This window comes from Salvia hispanica, chromosome 4 (assembly GCF_029641045.1).
Source record: "Salvia hispanica isolate PSC_SH4W2 chromosome 4, Shi_PSC_v1, whole genome shotgun sequence".
In the NCBI taxonomy this organism is placed as follows: Eukaryota; Viridiplantae; Streptophyta; class Magnoliopsida; order Lamiales; family Lamiaceae; genus Salvia; species Salvia hispanica.
In genome coordinates this window covers 44,662,035-44,682,330 of record NC_142695.1, presented here as the reverse complement: position 1 = coordinate 44,682,330, position 20,296 = coordinate 44,662,035, and the positions used below count along the sequence as shown (strand labels likewise).

Here is a 20,296-nt window from a genome sequence, read left to right as displayed (position 1 = left end):
AAATATTGTCCATTTTTTTAAATCTTTCCTCTAACTCATTACACTCATATTCTGTTATAAAATAAAACTAATACAGTATACAAAAATGAGACTCACATCCCACTAATTTTTTCAACTCCCAATTCTTCACACTTCATAAAACCCACTCCGAATCGATTGTGGCCTACGTTAGTGGACGGAAAAAGTATAATACAGCAACCTAAAATGTTTTGTCTATGCTTGTCTAAAACTCTACAATGTTTCAACGTTTAAGACGTAGTTTCTTGGTTCAACATTTGTCTAAAGTATATAATTACCATACCATTTAAATATTCGGTCAGTTTTGTGATTTTAGGCAAATCTTGGACCACCTTAGACCTTGCTAGTCATAGAGTTGATTGGGGTTATTCACAAGTGTTCCTAATAACCCTCACTAAAATAATTTTATAAAATTTTTCCTTTATAATGTATCAAAGTTTAATACTCCATAAATAATTGTTCGAAAGCCCCTAAAAATGATCTAAATAACCTAAATACATGCAATAAAATACAATTAGGAATCATAGCATCTATTGATATTTTTTTCTGAGTCCGCCTTGTTCCTTAATCCTAGCAAATGATTGCGTTGGGTTTAATTTTTGGTATTTCGTTCATGCTATTATAGTGATTAGTGTCGGAAAATTATATCCAACTAAATAACACTGATTTTTGTCATTATGAAATCGAAAATGTAACAAAATTATGTCATAACATACATTTATATATAATGGTGTGTATATTTCCAAGTTTTCAGATAATAGTCCATTAATATGTCTTGAAAAGCCCAGCCCAAGCTTTAGCCTAAACACAATCATATTCTACAAAATGCTGGTCCGGCCCGATAGATTTGTTCTTTAAAATTTCAAGCACTTTGCTCTTTGTACTAGTATAAAAAAATCATGCTTTCAAATTTTACGATTTTAAAACTACAACTTATCCGTGTATGTGTATTTCTGTAGGATTAAAATCATATACTACCACATTATCCTAATACAACAGTGGATATGATTTTATTTCAGGAAGAAATAATTACACCAAAAGCTTAGTATCCTATGAATAATGTAACAATCCCAATATGACATATTACAACAAACTTAGACTACATAACTATCAATGTCATATACCATCACATGATTCACATTAATAAACAAATCAAACGTTAGACAAAACATAATCAGAAGTGAGAGGGTTGAACACATCCGATGCATTCCTCTCAATCAACTCTAATTGCCCTCTCAATAGATGCATGTACACTACCCAATCCCCGTTGCCCTTCGCACTCGGCATCGGCATCACGTATCCCGATTTCCCACCCCACGGGAAATCATACGACCCAAAGACCGGTCGACCCCACCCAAAGTCCATTTTTCCCACGGGGAACATTTTCCCCGACGACACCACCACCGCGGGCTCCTCCTCCGTCACCCTCGCCGCATAAATCTTCGCCAGCGCTGGCTCCGGCCGCCGCTCCTCCACCCAATCAATCAACCCTAGGAAATGCTCCTTACCCGCTGCGGCCCGCAAAATCGCGTGAACCTCACTGGCCACCCAATTCAGCCCTTTCTCACTCAAATCCCTAAATTTCTTCTCCCCAAATGGGATGGACAAAACATTGCCGAAATACGGATTGATGAGCTTCGCCTTATCGGCGTCTCCGTCGATCAATCGGCTCCTCCCATCGACGACGATCCCGAGGCGGCATACATTATCACGGCAGGAATTGTCATCGGAGATTACGGTTTTCCAGAGGAAGGCGGAGAAGGCCTCGAGCTTGGTTATTGGAGTGTGTTTGGAGTTTCCGGCGTTGGCCTCTTGCTGGAGCTCTACGATGCGGTCGGCCTTGATGTAGTAGATGCGGCTGATTGCGGATTCGGCGCCGTCGTCGTCGTCGGAGTGATCGGGAGGTAGGTCGGAGAGGGTGACGAACATGTCGTCGGCGGAGCGGTCGAAGCGGCCGGGGCGTCTGGGGAGGAGGAGGGAGCGGCGGAAGGAGGGAGGCTGGGATAGCTGCTTGCAACGCGTCATCTCCGCCCATGAGACGAGGAACATGTTGGCGGAGTAAGCGTCTGCCACCTGATGAGAGACGGCGCACGCCACCACTATTCCGCCGCGTTTCAGTTGAGTTACCTATTTTTAAACCATGATTCAAAAATCAAAATTATCACATGTTCTAATAATTATGGTTATACAAGCTATTGTATTATAACATGTCCCACAATTTTTTGTTTTGTTGTATAATTACAATACTATGGAATCAAACATGTTTCATGATTTTGTTTTGGTTGGATGAGTGACTGTGTGAGATATTGTGATTCATTCATTCGAGTGGCTAATAATTAATGCACAATATTGTAGTACTAAAAAAATATATACTTTTTTCTCAAAAATTTCGGTTTAGACATATATAGCTAGGCAGGCACGTTGAAAATGAAAACAAACATCTGGCGAGAAATACAAATATGAAAATTACAAAATAAAATAAGTCTAGGTAGTTGGGATGAGGGCCAGGGGTATAGAAATAATTGGTATGAATTCATTGGGAAATCGTATGAATTCAAAAATCACAAATTTTGTAAAATAGGTGAATTCATTCAACAAGTGTGATATGTAAAATAATACTCCCTCCGTCCCCTGTTAAGAGTCACACTTTTCCATTTCGGTCCGTCCCCAATTAAGAGTCATACTTCATTTTTACCATGAATGGTAAGTAGGTCCCACATTCCACTAACTCAATTCATTCATATTTTATTATAAAACCAATATAAAAAAATAGGTCTCACATTCCACTAACTTTTTCAAACCAACATTTCTTTACATTTCTTAAAACCCGTGTCCGGTCAAAGTGTGATTCCTAATGTGGGACGGAGGGAGTACTATACTCCATCTCTCTATGTACGCATATATGTATGTGTATGAATATACTACTATATGAGAGGATCATATAAAATTAATTAATAGTACTCCCTCCGTTCCATAGTAATAGAGTTATTTTGCTATTTTGGTACGTTCCATAGTAATAGAGTCATTTCTCTATTTAGTAAAAGTCAAGACATTTTTCCACAACTACTTTACTCTCTCTTACTTTTTTCTCTCTTCATCTCTCTACCTTTTTCACTTTCCACTTTATTCTCCATTTATATAACTCACCTAACACAATTTTTCTTAATCTTCGTGCCAAAAAGAAACGCCTCCATTACTATGGAACGGAGGGAGTAGTAATTACTCCCTCCGTTCCTGATTAAGAGTCACACTTTTCCATTTCAGTCCGTCCCCAATTAAAAGTCACACTTCATTTTTACCATAAATGGTAAGTAGGTCTCACATTCTACTAACTCACTTTACTCACATTTTATTATAAAACCATATAAAAAAGTGGGTCTCACATTCCATTAACTTTTTCAATCAACTTTTCTTTACATTTCTTAAAACCCGTGTCCGTTTAAAGTGTGACTCTTAATCGGGGACGGAGGGAGTATCTTAAATGAATATTAAACATTTGTGTGGGTTTGTGTAACTATCATTTTATAATTATACAGACTTCAATTATTTTTTCGTGATATGGTTTAGCTGTACATATGTACTATAATCTACTAAAAAATAATTATGGTCCATACTAGCAGATAGTACTTTAAAATTATGTTCAGCCACTCAATTGTACTCCCTCCATCCCAGATAATTCGTCCCAATTTTCCATTTCGGCCCGTCCTACATAATTTGTTCCACTTCACTTTTATCATTTTTGGTAATGGACCTCATATTCCACTAACTCATTCATACTCACATATAATTATAAAATTAATATATAAAGGTAGGATTCACATTCCACTAACTTTCCCAACCCACTTTTCATTACATTTCTTAAAATCCGTGCCCGGTCAAAGTGACCCGAATTATGTGGGATGGAGGGAGTAATTTTTAACCAATAATTAATCTTGTAGGGTATATAACCCTTTTACGTCACCAAAAACCTGGGATGGCAGATGTTTCTCCAATAATTCAAGATGCACGTTCAAACCAAAAACAAAACCAATTTTTTTAAAAAAAATAGTACTAAAACATAAAATGACCTGTACGGCAAGAACGCCGTGCTTTTTGAGCGGCACGAGCTTGCCGGCGACGCAGTCATCGGGGTTATAGAGATTAAGATCCTCGAGGGCAGCGTCGGAGACAGCCTCCACGAAATCAACGCCGCTGTTGTTGCAGAGGAGCTCGGGCTCGCCGGCGCCGTTCCTGACCAGCACGCCGGCGAAGGCGTAATAGGAGACCAAGGTGAGCGCCAGAGCCTTCTTCAGCGCCCCCACAATCTGCGAGAAATGCTGCTCCGTTTCGTCGTGCTCGTAGCAGAAGAAGACGCCGAAGTCCACCGCCGGCAACAGCAGGTCAAGGTTGGAGAGCGGCAGCCAGTGCTCCTGCATAGGCAGCGCCGCCGCCACCTTCTCCGTTTTGCACACTTTCACCTCAAATAAGCTCATTTCTTTCTTTATAGTCTTTTTTTTAGTTTAAGAGAGAGAGGGGGTAATGAAGTGGTGTGTTTTGATTGAAGAATTGTGTTGTATTTATAGTGGAATTTGCAATTTACTAATTTTAGTAGGTAAGAAGAATCTGTTTCGTCAAGTATATATGGGATTCGAGATACTCGTAGTGTATATGAGTTTGTGATTTAAAAATATTGTGAATATAAAGAAAAAAAAGGGCGGCCTAGCTACACTTGTCATATTGATTTGACTCCACACAAGTCATCCATACATAATACATTTGCTTATTCCGTCGGCTGGGTTCATTAGTTTCTTCGTATATTTCATTTTTGCACGTTTGTATTGCTCGATTATAAACATTTATTGTATAAAATATAAATAATAACTAATTGGTAGTATGACTTTTACACATTTAATAATTTACAACACTGCTAAGTTCATTAACTGGCAATTCAAATCAGAGGTTATAAAATAGACATAATTTCATCATTCTTGAAGACACGAGTTTAAGGTCCAGAAAATCAGTAGTACCATTTTCAGTCGCAATTTATTTTTTCCTTGTCGAATCAGTATTATTTTTTGGAACTTATTTTTATCTATTTTTATGTTATTTCTCTTTTAATTTTTACATTACTATAGAACAAAAAAATTGCAAAATAAGAAAAAACATAGATTGAAAACACTACAATAAAAATTACATCGGCGCAGAGGTCATCACCTTCACATTATAGAAATGCTTTTATTGATTATGCATTGGAGATATCACACATCCTCGCTTACATAAACGTCTTAGGATGACATGAGTTGTTACTAGCATTCCAATAACAAGGTAATTTTTTTATGTCGTGTATTGGTCTTTTGATAGAGTAGTTAATATCCGAGGGCCCGAGGCTAAAGGTGTTGCGCATAAGTTCATCATGACACTAACCCTTAAACTTCTGTCCATAAGCCCATAAAATAAGTATGGCTTTTTCTTGCATGCGTGAATTAGTCTAGTCTAGTGATAGAGTGGTTAATCTACAAGACCAAATTAAAATCTCGGATTCAAGTCATTGTTACACTGCCTTTAAAAGTTTCTATTCATACACTTTCTTCTTCCCAAAATAAGTTTGGGAATATATATGTATTTATACTAGTAAAATAAACAGGAATTCCTGTTTTAATAATTAAAGTGCATGGGTAGAAATATTTTCATGGAATTAGAGAGCTAGGGGATATGTATGTATGTATACTAGTAAAATTCTTAGGAAACCTGCGTTAATAGTTAGTGGGTATAGAAATATTTTCATGGAAGTATGTAAAATAAATAGGAAATAATAATTAAAGTGGGTGGAAATATTTTCATGGAATTAGAGAGCATGGGGAAGTGGGTGGATATATTTGACCAAATTTAAACCTTATCTTTTGTGTTATAACATCATACCATGAATATTATATACACTAGTAATAATTATTATACGTATATATAGAAATGTAATCAAATGCAAACTCTAAATATTGTATAAGCTTCAAATTATGATCAAATCATAATTGAAATTCGTGCAATATATGAGTTTGTATTTTATCACTGTATATATATAATAGACTATCCCTGTAACGAACATATATAGAGGTGTAACTAAATTTATACCTTATCATTTGCCCTAACATCAAACCATGGACATTAATGCACTCGTAAGAACATGAATATATATTATATAATGTTCATTTATGAGAGTATATAATATCCATAGTTTTTTTATTTTTTATTTTTTATGGTTAAATAGAACATAATTTAAAGGTCGTGCGACGGAAGACTAGAACCCGAGACCTTTGGCTTGGCCAACTCACACATATCCATAGTTTGTTATTATGCATATAAAACCGTTTTCACATTATAATATTTAATATGAGTGCATAGGGTTATACTAAAATAACAACCCAAATTAACATGACAATCTACCAACAATGAGGACTCTTGGATTTAAGAGCAGATTCAACCTTAGAATGTCATGTGGCAGACTTGCTTGCCTATGTATCACGGATTGCTTGATTATCTCTGATTTCGTATCGCAGATTACTTGGAACCATAGGCTTACTTGCCTTTGTATCACGGATTGCTTGATTATTTCATTGCTTGGAAACATATGTTGAGTTGCTTGCTTATATATCACAAATTGTTTGTTTATGTATCGCAGATTGCTCGCCTAGATTGTCATTTTAACTATGGTGTAACCATAGTACTCTGATTTCGTATCCCAAATTTTTTGGAACTTAATGCTAAGTTGTTTGCCTAGATTGTCATGTTAACTATGATATCACCCTAACGCATCCCGCATATAATATTCATAGTTTGTTATTATGCATATAAAACCGTTTTGACATTAAAGCACCCCTGTGTATACTAGTAAAATAAATAGGAAACCTGCTTTATTAATTGAAAGTGGTGAGAAATATTTTCATGGAATTAAATAGCTTGGGGATATCTATGTATACTAGTAAAATAAATAGGAACTCCTGTTTTAATAATTAAAGTGGTAGAAATATTGTCATGGAATTAGAGAGCTTGGTAATATGCATGTATATATTCTAGTAAAATAATTGGGAAACCTGCTTTAATAATTAATGGGTAGAAATATTTTCATGGAAGTAGTAAAATAAATAGGAAACCTTCTTCAATAATTAAAGTGGGTAGAAATATTTTCATGGAAATAGAGAGCTTGGGGATATGTATATAATACTATGTCAACTAGTAAAATAAATACGAAACCTGATTGACCATGCACCTGGCTGCTATCTTTTGAGATTGCTCTATCACAAAATATAATTACTAGCAGTACTATATTTTATTAATATAAGAACACACTAAATTATGCGGCACCCCATTAGTAAATATTCCAATTTGGATGGATGGTCATCACGTGTCTGATCTTGACTGGAATTTGGTAGGTCAAAATAAATATATATCCAGCTCACAATCTAGGAATAAAAACAATTCTTATAAGAATGGGCAAAAATATATATTTAAAAACTTTAAGAATTTAAAGAGAGGAATTTAACAACAGATTAAATAAATTTATATATTAAGTATATATGGGGAAATTTGAAGGGGCATTATAGTGGTGAGGCCAAGATTTTGGCAATTGACCCAAGTCTCTGTTAATAGTGGAAATGTTTCTAATTTGTTATCAGCATCATCAGAATAAATAGCAAAACTTTAAATAAAGTTTACTGATATTATGTGATATTTATTTACATATTTATAGTATTGGAAACTTATTTTTATTTACAGATTGCTAATATAATAACTTTATGATCTTAGATTAAAAGTATATACACGTGATGCGAAAATATTACTTTACGGCTTTACCTAATAAATGTCTGAGTAATTAATTATGTGATCTTAAAAACCATAACTTAATCATTTTAAATGAAAATTTCTCGTAAATTTATTGGCATGTGAGTTTAGTGCAAGACAGTGATAAAACATAATCTTATGACAAATTTATCGGCATGCTAATTTATTGAAAAAAACAAAAAAAAAAAATCATTGTGCGAAAAAAATACCAATACCTAGATGATGTGTAAAAAACAACAAAAATTTGTTAAATACAATTAAAAAATCACATGGAGGCTGGAGCTGGAGCTGAGTTTCGAATTTTGGACCACAAACACATGAGGCTATGTGGAAAACAACTGTACTGGTAATTTTAGCAAGAAGATGAATCCATATTTGTTGAACTTGTATCCTAATAGGAGTAATTTTATTTTTTTTCACCAATATTTGTTGAACTTGTATCCTTTGATGTTTTAGGAGTAGTATGCAAGAATAGTCACGTTTTAGATGGGACAACAGTTGTGACCACTCAAGAATAATAACCCATCCTTGTCCTCCTCTATAATAAACTCTACCTACGAATGATGGTCCATTAAATTGTGTACTAGTAGTACTATAAACTTAAAATTTAGAGTGAACTACAAAAATGTCCCTGGACTATGGGTTTATCTCGTTCATAGTCCCTGGTAGGCCTGTCAAATCGGGTACCCGCGGATACTCGATCCGAAATTTTCGGGTACCCGATCCCGAAATTTCAAAAATCCAATACTCGATATCCGATCCGAATTTTATTTCGGGTACCCGGATACCCGACTCGGGTATCCAGTCCCAAAAAATCGGGTATCTAGTCCCAATTGTAATTTTGATTTTGATTTTTTGATTTTTTTAAATTAATTACAAACTTTTAAAATTTATTTCATACTATTATATGCCGCCAACTCTCCATACAAGTATACTGCCATATATGAAAAGTTGTGTTACTACCTTATTTTAATATATGCTTGGCTGGTTTAAAATAAAACAAATATATTTCAATGAACCATGCAACCAATTTTATATGCGGCAGAAGTTAACAAACATTTTTTAATATTTCAATTCAGTAGACAAAACGTACACATATTTTATAATATTTCAATTCACTAAACAATAAAGTAATATTTTAAGATGGAGAGTGGCAGGGCAGTAGAGGGAATTGCAGCAAGGAGAAGAAGGCGATGTGAAGAAGAGGAGAGGGAGAAGTGGACAGCGGCGATAGAGGGAATTGCAGCAAGGGAGCAGGAGAGCTGCTGTGAATTTTAGAGTATACCCTAAAATCTAAATCACTAATATCTTACTTATATGCTAATAAGTATATTAACTAAAAGATAATTAAGAAATTAAATTACATTTAATTATAATAAAAATATAATTTGTAGTTAACCCGATACCCGACCATCCAAAATTATTACTACCCGATTCCGATCCGATACCCGAAAAATCGGGTTTCGGGTATCCAATTATCCGACATTTTCGGGTTCGGATATTGGGTATCCAATACCCGATATCCATTTTGACACCCCTAGTCCCTGGACTTTAAAAATATCGTCAGTAGTCCCTGGACTAAGGGTTTATCTTGAAATTGGTCCTTTTGGCTTTTTTTGGTACGAAAATGCCCTTTTGGAGGGTTTGAAGGGTTTTGGACAATTTGATATTTTTACACTTTTAACATTTTAAATCTGATATTATTTCAGTTATGTACTAAATTTGATATTAATCATATTATTTCAAAATTATCATTCTTCTTCCATTTTGTCATCCTTCACTTTGTTTTTTTTATTTCAATATTATATTTAATTTTATAAAATTAAATTTTAAATTTTGATTTTTAAATATCAATAAAATTTTTAATTAAACTATTAATTCAAGGACACTATAAATATTGATTGAAACTATTAATTGTTATTATTTAATATAATATTCAGCTGAATTGAAGTACACACAAATAATATTAATCATAATGGAAAAATAAGAGCTATTCTATTTAGCCTTCGTTCGGTTGTTATAATTGCTTGTGATTGAATATTATGAAGTTGACTAAAAATTTTATATAGGAGTATTTTTGTTGAAAATTACTAGTAAATTTTGATTGTTTTCAAATTAATAAACAAAAATTATATTAGTCTTACATTAGATGCATATTTATTTCAGAATAAATCGTGTTATATGATATATTTATGATTAAAGCTATTAAATATTGATTAAAACTAAGTCGTTGTCATATTGATTATGACTATTAATTTTTTTTATTTAATAATTTTTGTAATTAAAAAAATTTATTGATATTTAAAAATTAAAATTTAAAATTTTGTAAAATTAAATCTAATATTGAAATAAAGAAACAAAGTGAAGGATGACAAAAGGGAAGAAGAATGATAATTTAGAAATAATATCAAATTTAGTACATAACTGAAATAATATCATATTTAAAATGTTAAAAGTGTAAAAAGACCAAATTGCCCAAACCCCCCAAAACCCCTCAAAAGGGCATTTTTCGTACTAAAAAAAGCCAAAAAGACCAATTTCAAGATAAACCCTTAGTCCAGGGACTACTGGCGATATTTTTAAAGTCCAGAGACTATGGGCGAGATAAACCCATAGTTCAGAGACCATTTTTGTAGTTCACTCTAAAATTTATTTGAATCACAAACTGACTTTTTAAGTCTACTTCAATTTCCTACACAAAAATTTTCATGAGCTAGTTTTCATTTATTACACTCCCTTCTTTCACATAAAAGTACACTTTTGTGATAACATGGAAAATGATATGCAATTAATAATAACGAGTGAAATAAAAAGAAAAAAGTGAGTAAAATATTAATAATGGAGAACGAGGTCTACTTCATTAAATATAAAAACTTATTATAAACAAAAGTGAACTATTTTTACGGGGCTGACAAAAATTAATATGAAAATAATGCTTATTAATATGGGATTAATGAAGTAGTATCAATCCTTTTTTATAATTGGAAAATATATAGCATGATTTATCGAACCTAATTTACTGTTTATTTTTAAATTTTATTTAAAGACTTTGAGGCAATGGAAACAACTTGTCATACCATATACACTATCAATTACTCAGAATTTAAATTTTTAAATTTGAAGTATGGTTTATGCATGATCTGCTAGCAACGTGACAAATTTCGACTTATTCGAGCATGCTACTTATAGTACATTGCTGTTCACATTTTTTGTGTTTAATTTAATGCCAGCCGTTTCATTTTTAATTTTGGTTCAAAGTTCAAACTATAGAATAGCTGTAGCTCTCCAAACCTATTAACTTATTATTATTATTTCGGCTAATTGTCAATCATTTCGGAATTTGACAATTTGACATGTTATAATAGTGTATATTTGGCTTTCCACATTGTTGAAAAATTAAAAACTCTATTTTTTCCGATCAGCTTGGAATGACATATTCAGAGCAGCACGTTGGTGATGTTGTACAAAATAAAAGATGATGGTTTTATTGCAATATTTCAAAAGTTTCGTTAAAAACTTAAAATGAAAAAATAAGAGCGCATTATTAAATTAGCCGTTATTACTTTTATTTAAGGCAAAAAAACGTTTTGCGTTCTTTCCACATACTATATTCGACTTTTTTAAATGCCATAAAATATCACCTTTGGATTAATATAAAAAAATCATGCCTTTTAATTTAAGATATTGCCTCGATCGTAACATTTTAATATCTTCCAGTAGATATATAATTTTAAAATTGAAACATAATGCTATTATTCTTCTAAAAAGGACAATTGATCTTTAAAATCACAAATTTTGGACAAAAATTGTGATTTTTCACGAACTTAAAACTTTGTTATAAAAATCATGAACTTAGTGTTTGTAGTGAATTTACTACGTACAAATTCATTTTTTCCCAAATTGAACCAAACTCATGGAAAATTTACTATTATGCTTAAATTTATGATTTTCACGACAAAATTGTATGTTCGTGAAAAATATCATATTTCACCAAAATTTTTGATTAAATAGAGCAAATGGACTTATTTAAAATTTATTCTTTGTCACTTCGTCCGTACACAAAGTTTCCTACATTTTAAACGGTTTTTATCTCATAATCCGATAATCATTTGTCATGTTACTTTAAAAGTGTTTGCGCGCAATCAAATAGAAGTAGTACTTTCATTTTCTTTACCATAAAATTTCAAATCCAAGTAATCTCATATTGTCATCTAATTAATGCAGTAGTATTCATGTCAAATAATATTGTGTATCAAATATTTAAATTAGGAAACTCTGTAATAGAATAGAATAACCACTGCATCAAAAATTTTCTCAAAACGGAACTCTAGACTATTTTTAATTTTCATTAACAAAAACTTATTACTCCCTCCGTCCCGCTTAAGATGACACGTTTTCCTTTTTAGTCTGTTCCAACTAAGATGACACATTTCCTTTTTTGGTAACTTTCTCTCTCCAATTAATACACTCAACCACTTTTTCCCACTCCTATTAAAATATTCATCTTTCTTTATCTCTCTACTTTAATACTTCCACCCACCTTCTCTCTCTCCAATTAAACACTTTAACTAATAACTCCTAAAATCCCGTGCCGGCTAAGCAATGTGTCATCTTAGCCGGGACGGAGGGAGTACTAACATAGGCATAAATCTTCTCACAATTCGAGTGAGATGCGTCATATACTATATTTGTATATAAGAAAAATAAATTTATAAATTATTTGTATTTTTGTAGTATAAATTTAACAAATAGTTTTATCATATGTGCAAAGATAATACAGCTATATTGATCGCTAAAATCACAAATTTTAGAAAAAAATTAGTATTTTTCATTAACTTAAAATTTGATGGTAAAACTCAAGAACTTAGGTTTGTAATCAATTTCGCATGAGTTAATTTGGTTTTAATTTGGGGAAACCGAACTCGTGGGGGATTCAATATAAAGCGTGTATTTATGATATTTGCAACTAAATTTTTAGTTCATAAAAAATACTACTACTACTACTAAATTCTGACCATAATTTTGTGACTATTTCGTCTGAATATGAATGAGGTGGAACGTTATGTGTCTTCCCCACATTCCTGAGAACAACATTATTTTTCATGAGAATGTAACAACCAAAACTGTTTCTTGTCACAGTTTGCTAACCACTAAGATATTTCATATTTTCAATGCTAGAAAACTGACTTCGCCGACACTATGAAAATAATGTTGCAACGTTCTATATCATTATCTTATGGAGTAGTATAGATTAATAATACTATATATGAAGAAAGGTTCAGACGGGGCGAAATTTTTTATATTTTCCCTAGTAGTACTATTATTCAGCCAAAAATAAAGTAAACGAAAATTAAAATAAAATAATGAATGATATGAACCGTTTGTTGTAACTGCACACACCAATATCAACAAATCGACGTAAAAAAATGTTGGAATTGACCAGTGATTAAATAAGCACTATAAGAAAAGAAAATTGTTCTAACTGTTGAGATTTCTCAACTATCAATGTTGGTTAGATGTTGTTTTTAGTCGAAATAAGTAGCTCTAAATATTCCTAAATTGACTTGGGCTAAGCCCATCTACATAATGTATAGGCCCCACGTCCCAATCAAGTTATATAGTTAAATTAATCTCATTTTTATTGTTAGTCTGTTAGTCCTGATTGTTAATTACTGAATGAAGAATCGATTGTACTAATAAATTATACTCCATTTATTAAGATCCGATTCATACGGTGACAATTTCAATAATTTATAATTTCATATACCCATTGCTATGAATTTCTTCTGTTTCAATCGCCTTTGAGTTTCTATTAATTGGTAAGTAAGTAGACGTCCGATAATAGCTCTCATCACTGAAGGTTCAGTAATTATAACTAGTGTTGGACTCATGAAATGAAGTTCGTTAGATGAAATTTTCCTCTTATTCTATACAATTAAGACGACAACCTATAAACCCTATAGTCTATTTTTCCAGCACTCACCAACAATCTCCAACGAAAATACATCCTAGCAGTATCGTCATTACACAAAAAATACAAATTTGAGCAATAAAATGCAACAGTTTGAAAAAGGTAAAATACCTACAAAATTTTTGGCTACATAAACCCACCAAGGAATAGTTCATAATTTATCGTATAAAATGATATAGTAATTTATTATGTCTAAACATAGATTCATTTGCGTAAATGTTTCCAAGTTGGGTGAACCCCTCTCTAGTTATATTAGTATATTTTATCAGTTAAACTGTACAATCTTACATCATTATCTGAAAAATTGTAGTGGCTATTTAGACTTAATGTCAACTATGTATAACCGCAAATATTTATTTGATATAAAAGAAGTTCAAACCATAAAAATGGTAATAAAATAGTTATAAAATTTCAATAAAGTCTTAAAACTTAAAATATTCAAGATAATAAGATAACATCAATTCAATAAATAAAATAACATAATCAAATCAAGACAAAAAAGTAATAAGTTAAAAGAAACCAACTCCAAATCACCGGAGAAGAACATACACCAACAATCAAACAAAGCATAAACCTTTTAAAGTAGAAAAGAGTTGACGCATGTAACTAGAAAAAGAAAGGCAGAATAGCTAGTTAGTCATCATATCATCGACCATAAGCCGTATAAAAATATTATGTGCACCAACCTTTTATCCATGCTCCCAATCTCAAGAGATTGAGTTGAGTTCCTTCTCAATACTCCTATATTTTGAAAGATAACTTTATTTTCTGGCGATCCAATTGACCACAACATTTACATAAGACTATAAGAGAGAGCTTCATGTCCTCTTATTTCTATATTTTATAAAGCTATCCACTTTTAATTCGGATAGAAGAGAGAAATTAAAAATCCACTTTCCATACATGTATTAAATCTATCCACTTTTATGGAGTAGTAACATTAACACTTCAAAACTACACGTTATAACACGTATATCTTATACATCCGAAATAAACACATGGAAATTGTCTGTATATTTGATGACATATATCATAAAATCACATTCTAAGTTTCTAACCGTCTATTTATTGCATTGTACCCCAATAAATCTATGATCACCGATTAGATAATCTATGTATGATTGGATCATGAGTTTTTCCATTTAAATTCTAGTACAATCTTTCTTGCTACCATTGATGATGGATGATTATTGATTGGTATTCAGTTATTCCGCTGTTAATTTATGCGACGACTAAATTTCATGAATATCTACCCACTTTTGTACGAATTCACATCATGTAGTTTAGATGGCAACGTCTGAGGGCATTTTTGTCTATTCAGATACATGTGAGTAGATTTCATTGCATATGTTATATGTCATCTCAACCATTTTCACACTAAACCCGATTCAAATTTATTTTTGAGTATATTTCGCATCAAAAAGTAGTTGTTTTCCAACCATTTATATTAAAATTAAATTTTACACTATTTTTTAGTATATGTCTCACAAAATTTTTACAGTTACACTATATTTGATATTTTTTCATAAAAAAACTCAAACATGAGTTTGAGTTTGAATTTAGTGTATAATTGGAGAAGTTTTCTTAATCAAAACCTATTTTTGATATATGATTGGAGATGTAAAAAATAAAATGGGTCAGTTTTCCCTATTACCACTTTACAAGAAACTAGTAAATCAGTTGGACCTATATTGACAGTATGACACTGATTGTGAAGCAGGCAAGTTTCCTCAAATGAGACGATGAAAATTGCTGTACACATGTGTTTATTAGGGTCATGCTATTACTCTCTCATGAAACGTCACTTTTTTTCTTCACCATTCCAACATCCATATTCCTTCCATTTTTTCACTTAATAAAAGGACGATGCATAACACACACAATCGTATCATATATACAGCTTACCGTATTTAATTTTTTAAAAATCCACTGGATTCCGGCTTCAACGCGAAAATCACGTTAGCTTTTTCCTAAGACTACGTTTTAAAAATACAAAACATTAAAATCACGAAGTTAGTTGAATAATTTTTTAATTGATTTCGATCATTTATTTATTGGGTTGTGAATAGTTAAATTGGACTAGATCTTTTAGTAGTAATATTCATATTGGGCGTAACATTTAATGGGCTTAGTCCTGATAGTCTGGGCTAAAGGTGATAGATCTTTTTTCCTAAAACCAGATTACAAAAATCAAAACCCATCAACCAAAATGAGATAAATAGATTAAGATTAAGGTCCCAAGTAGAAAAGTTGTTCAAGACCCTTCATTTGAGCTTCTAAGTTTGAAATATAACAACATCACCACATTTAGACAATGATACATGAACATAAATCCTTCAAGCAAAAATAGCCATATGACTAAACTAAAAGAAAAAAATTAGTTTAACAAAATCTTAATTCCTAAGGCACTACTTATCTATGTTGGTTTCACTATAACTTGTTCCTAGCAACCAGTTGTAGTTTGTATATTTTAAACGTTGTCAGTGTTCAACGAGGGTCGATTTGAGACACTGTCAAGTGATTGACAGAGGCGATTTCTAATGCTGCAGGTGTTGTCCCAACCGTGAATGCAGGATGGTCCGGTGATGTGATCGCTGCCTTGTCGTTATTCAACATAGCAACCACATCCGACATCAGGGGCCGATCATCTGGATTTTCTTGGACGCACAATAGAGCGATGTTGATGCATCTCAATGCAACAGAGTATGACGCTCTAGGTACTTCCAGAATCGGATCAACCAGCTCAAGCCCTCTTTCTTGTTTCCACATATTCCAACCCTATAACAAACCACCAAATCAATCTCTACATTGCATTACATAACATTATTCTGCAATTATCAAGACTTACATATTCAAGAAGGGTAAGACGGTTAGAATCATATAGCCCAGAGATGGTTTTTCCAGTTATGATCTCAAGCATCACCACTCCAAAAGAGTATACATCAGACTTTAGAGAGAAAACTCCTTTCATTGCATATTCCGGCGACATATAGCCACTGCATTTCCGATCCAATCCACAAGTCATGCAACACAAACATCATCATCATCAACTCGACAAACATGTATACTTACTAAGTCCCAACAATCCTCTTAGTATTTGCTCGTGACTCGTTGCCTCCGAATATCCTAGCCATCCCGAAATCTGAGATTTTAGGGTTCATCTCCGCATCTAGCAGAACGTTACTAGCTTTTAAATCTCTATGGATCATTCTCAGGCGCGAATAATGGTGGAGATACAGAAGCCCTTGAGCAATGCCTTCGATGATCTCCACTCGCTTCTTCCAGTCCAGTAGCCCTTTCTTCTCCGGCTCTGCACTCAGAATTGTACAAACTTTCCCATCAGATATGATTGAACATTTCTTGCGAAAAAGATGATGTAAAATGACAAACCAAAAATGAAGACATCCAAGCTTTTGTTGGGCATATATTCATAGACTAATATATTCTCATCTTTTTCTGTACAACATCCTAAGATGCCAACAAGATTTTTGTGCTGCAGTTTTGCAATCAGCTGTGTCTCATTTCTGAACTCCTCTAGACCTTGTCCAGAACTCCGCGAGAGCCTTTTAACTGCTACAAACTGCCCATTGAGGAGCTCTCCCTAAAACAAAAACAAAATGAGTTGGAAAATAAACAACAAGAAAGAAGCCTTTGAAGCATAAGCCTTACCTTATAAACAGGCCCAAAACCACCCTCCCCTAGCTTGTTTGCATCCGAGAAGTTGTTAGTTACCGCGGCAATGCTAGAGAAACTGAACACCGGGAGCTCATACTCTCTGTTTCTCTCTACTGCACTACTTTGATTTAAATCGAGTAGCAGCAGATCTTGATGCACCACCCTGAACACTGTAGAAGATGCACTAATCAGGTAAAGGTATGTTTGTTTATTGTTTAGGATTAGCCTAGCCTAGACTGATAAAAACAAACAATAAAGAGGACAATCCATGTGATCAAGATATAACTACTCAATAATGTATAGTGCTGAAACGTAGTTCAAAATCAAGAAGAGAAGAGAGTGGTTTGTACCTTTGCTTTTGAGGATTGGCCACAGACAGAAAGAGAGAACAACCAGTGCAGCAGCAGATATGGAGACAGCTACAGCCACAACCACCTTCTTCTTTCCTAACAAATGCAAGCACACATGTGAAATACATACCAATAAATACACAAAGGTGGTGTTCGGTTTCCAAGATAAAATAATACCAAGATACAATCTAGGATTGAGTTGTGGGATTATTTTAGTCATAGGGGGTTAGTTATGACTAATTATCCCATGATTATTAGTATTGAGTTGTGGGGTTGAATCTCATAAACCAAACACACTACAAATTTAATCCCGAATACAATCTTGCAAACCGAACGCCCCAAAGAGGAGATGAAACAAGCACAGCACCTTTTCTCGACGGCCGATCAGCCCGTTCCATCCGGACAAACAGATCACCTCCCAACGACGACTGGTTCCCGAGCCTCTGAAGATCCATCAAGTCATCCTTGAACAACACACATCCATCTCCACTCCTATTAGCAAAAGCAGAGCAAGAGCAATCATCCAAGCACAAAGCTTCACATTCACCACCACCACTCCCATTCAATCCCCCACTCCACACGGCAGAGCTCACCCTCGAAAACACCGTCTTCTCCTTCTTACACTGCAGCGCTCTCTCTCTCACACACCCTTGTGAAAAATCAAACAAACCCCAATCCCTCCAAACACCTACACGCAGGCACGTAATTCACATCACAAACCGCATTCGCCCCACATTTCGCCTCAATTGCGCAGAAATCGGGACCGGAAGGCTGCTCCGCCGCCGTGAACCAATCCTCCCGCGCCTCCGACCACACGTAGTGATCCAATTCGCCGCTCGCCAGCTGAACGATTCTAACAAAATCCGATTCATTGTGACCATTATATGTGAAGAAATCAACGCCGTTTCTCGAGACGTAGCTGAAATTGTACAAATCGTTGCTATTGGGAAACGAAGGGAAACCGCCGTTGCTCCAAAATCCGCTTCTCCAAACCGTTAGTGAGCCGTTTTTCTTCAACAGAAGCTCGTTACTTTCCATTTGTAAAGAGTAGCTGCCCGCGGCGGCGGCCGGGTCGTCTAGTTTGGTCCAAGAAGTGAGCTTGATTTGCGAGGTGATGGTGCGCCGGGCAGCCACGTGCCCGAGGGGTTCTCGAAGCTCTGCCAGACGACAGCGGAGGCGTTTCTCAAGATGAAGTTTCCGGTGTCGAGGAGAGTTGCTTGGGTGGCTTTTGAAGGTGATGGTAAGGTCCAGATTGGAAGGGATTTGACGGTGAGGGTGAGGGTGCCGTTAGTGGTTAATTGGAGGAGAGAGGTGTTGTAGAGAGAGGGGGAGATTGGATTGTTTCTGTTGGCGACCCAGACTGATCGAAGGGGTTTGTTTCTGTACCAGATTCCGACGTAGTAGTTGGTGGCGCCGGCGGGGAGGAAGAGGCCGAGTTCGAATATGTCTTGTTTGGAGACTATGGTTTGGTTTGGAGAGAGAGGTTGATTGATTGTAATGGTGTCTGAGCCATTGCAGGGGAAGAAGAGGAGAAGGAAGAAAGGTGAAGAGAGCATGAATTTGGTTTGAGTTGCCATTTTTGCAATCTTAACTAACTAGAGGCAGCAGCATCCCACTTTTTAAGGATTTTATTTGGTGGGGCCATGAATTTGGTGGAAGGTTTTTGATGGTGAGTTACTGAGTTGTGAATTTGGCTCCAATTATTTGGCGACAGTCACAGTGCCGGGTGAATTCAAGAACGTATTCTAATGCTAAATATGGATAATTAATTGAAAGATAATGTGTCAAGGTCCACACTTTCTTGATCGTAGGTGGAATCAATTTGCCAACTTATTATATTGCTGCATATCCGAACCAACCACCAATATGAAGAATTCGTGATGCAAGAGATCTAGACATCTAGTAGTAGTATTAATTTAACAATAATCATCATAAGAAAAAATTGTGGAATTGTTTTTGAGTAGATGGGGTGCAAATACACATCTTGCCCTGGTGATGTTCTTCCATAATTATCTCCTTGTGATTCATGTTCTTCATAACACATTACACTTTGATTTAGGGAAGCTTTTCATCACGTTTGAAGACTAGGGAATAAGCCGTATCAGCATTTCCAAGAGAAAAAGATAAATTACGAATACTATATTTTATTTATTCCGTATCTAAAAATTTATCACATATTTTCATATGTATATATCCCACGAATCTAATTTTAATTTTTACCATTTTTGATAGTGGACTTCATATTTCACTAATTAATTCTCACTCACATTTTCCTATAAAACGAATATTTAAAAGTAGGACACACATCTACTAACTTTTTCAACTCACATTACATTACATTTTTTAAAACTCGTGCCCGGTCAAAATGTGACAAAAATTAAGAGACGGAGGGAGTACAATTTTCTTTAAAATACTACTGAATTTCAAGAGAAAAATATATATTGAAAAACACACGGATTACAAAAAATAA

The 20,296-nt window shown here is 34.1% G+C and overlaps 4 protein-coding genes across 4 annotated transcripts; all 4 read right to left on the bottom strand.

The window, feature by feature from the left end:
• Window positions 1–1,006: 1,006 nt before the first annotated feature.
• LOC125193457 (coniferyl alcohol acyltransferase-like) lies at window positions 1,007–4,544 on the bottom strand. The gene is made up of 2 exons (XM_048091245.2): window positions 4,086–4,544; window positions 1,007–2,145 (listed from the first exon to the last, which is right to left on the bottom strand). Exons 1-2 carry the CDS (start codon window positions 4,488–4,490, stop codon window positions 1,171–1,173), a joined length of 1,380 nt encoding a protein of 459 aa, XP_047947202.1. The 5' UTR covers window positions 4,491–4,544; the 3' UTR covers window positions 1,007–1,170.
• Window positions 4,545–16,051: 11,507 nt separating this feature from the next.
• LOC125194262 (G-type lectin S-receptor-like serine/threonine-protein kinase CES101) lies at window positions 16,052–18,955 on the bottom strand. The gene is made up of 7 exons (XM_048092390.2): window positions 18,194–18,955; window positions 17,827–17,922; window positions 17,471–17,646; window positions 17,192–17,402; window positions 16,874–17,111; window positions 16,650–16,797; window positions 16,052–16,579 (listed from the first exon to the last, which is right to left on the bottom strand). Exons 1-7 carry the CDS (start codon window positions 18,279–18,281, stop codon window positions 16,289–16,291), a joined length of 1,248 nt encoding a protein of 415 aa, XP_047948347.1. The 5' UTR covers window positions 18,282–18,955; the 3' UTR covers window positions 16,052–16,288.
• LOC148929262 (G-type lectin S-receptor-like serine/threonine-protein kinase At4g27290) lies at window positions 18,487–18,864 on the bottom strand. The gene has a single exon (XM_089056773.1). It carries the CDS (start codon window positions 18,862–18,864, stop codon window positions 18,487–18,489), a length of 378 nt encoding a protein of 125 aa, XP_088912899.1.
• Window positions 18,903–19,403, bottom strand: LOC148929261 (S-locus-specific glycoprotein S13-like). The gene has a single exon (XM_089056772.1). It carries the CDS (start codon window positions 19,401–19,403, stop codon window positions 18,903–18,905), a length of 501 nt encoding a protein of 166 aa, XP_088912898.1.
• Between the last annotated feature and the right edge of the window lie 893 nt (window positions 19,404–20,296).

Bases quoted from the DNA above. Each gene is read 5' to 3' on its own strand.
- LOC125193457 (XM_048091245.2), bottom strand. From the start codon at position 4,490: ATGAGCTTATTTGAGGTGAAAGTGTGCAAAACGGAGAAGGTGGCGGCG. The intron at 2,146-4,085 runs GTCATTTTATGT...GTTTAAAAATAG, and splicing joins ACGGCGTTCTTGCCGTACAG to GTAACTCAACTGAAACGCGG.
- LOC125194262 (XM_048092390.2), bottom strand. From the start codon at position 18,281: ATGGATCTTCAGAGGCTCGGGAACCAGTCGTCGTTGGGAGGTGATCTG. The intron at 17,112-17,191 runs GTTTGTCATTTT...TTCTGAGTGCAG, and splicing joins CTTGGATGTCTTCATTTTTG to AGCCGGAGAAGAAAGGGCTA. The intron at 16,580-16,649 runs GTAAGTCTTGAT...GGTTTGTTATAG, and splicing joins GTCTTACCCTTCTTGAATAT to GGTTGGAATATGTGGAAACA.
- LOC148929262 (XM_089056773.1), bottom strand. From the start codon at position 18,864: ATGGAAAGTAACGAGCTTCTGTTGAAGAAAAACGGCTCACTAACGGTT.
- LOC148929261 (XM_089056772.1), bottom strand. From the start codon at position 19,403: ATGGCAACTCAAACCAAATTCATGCTCTCTTCACCTTTCTTCCTTCTC.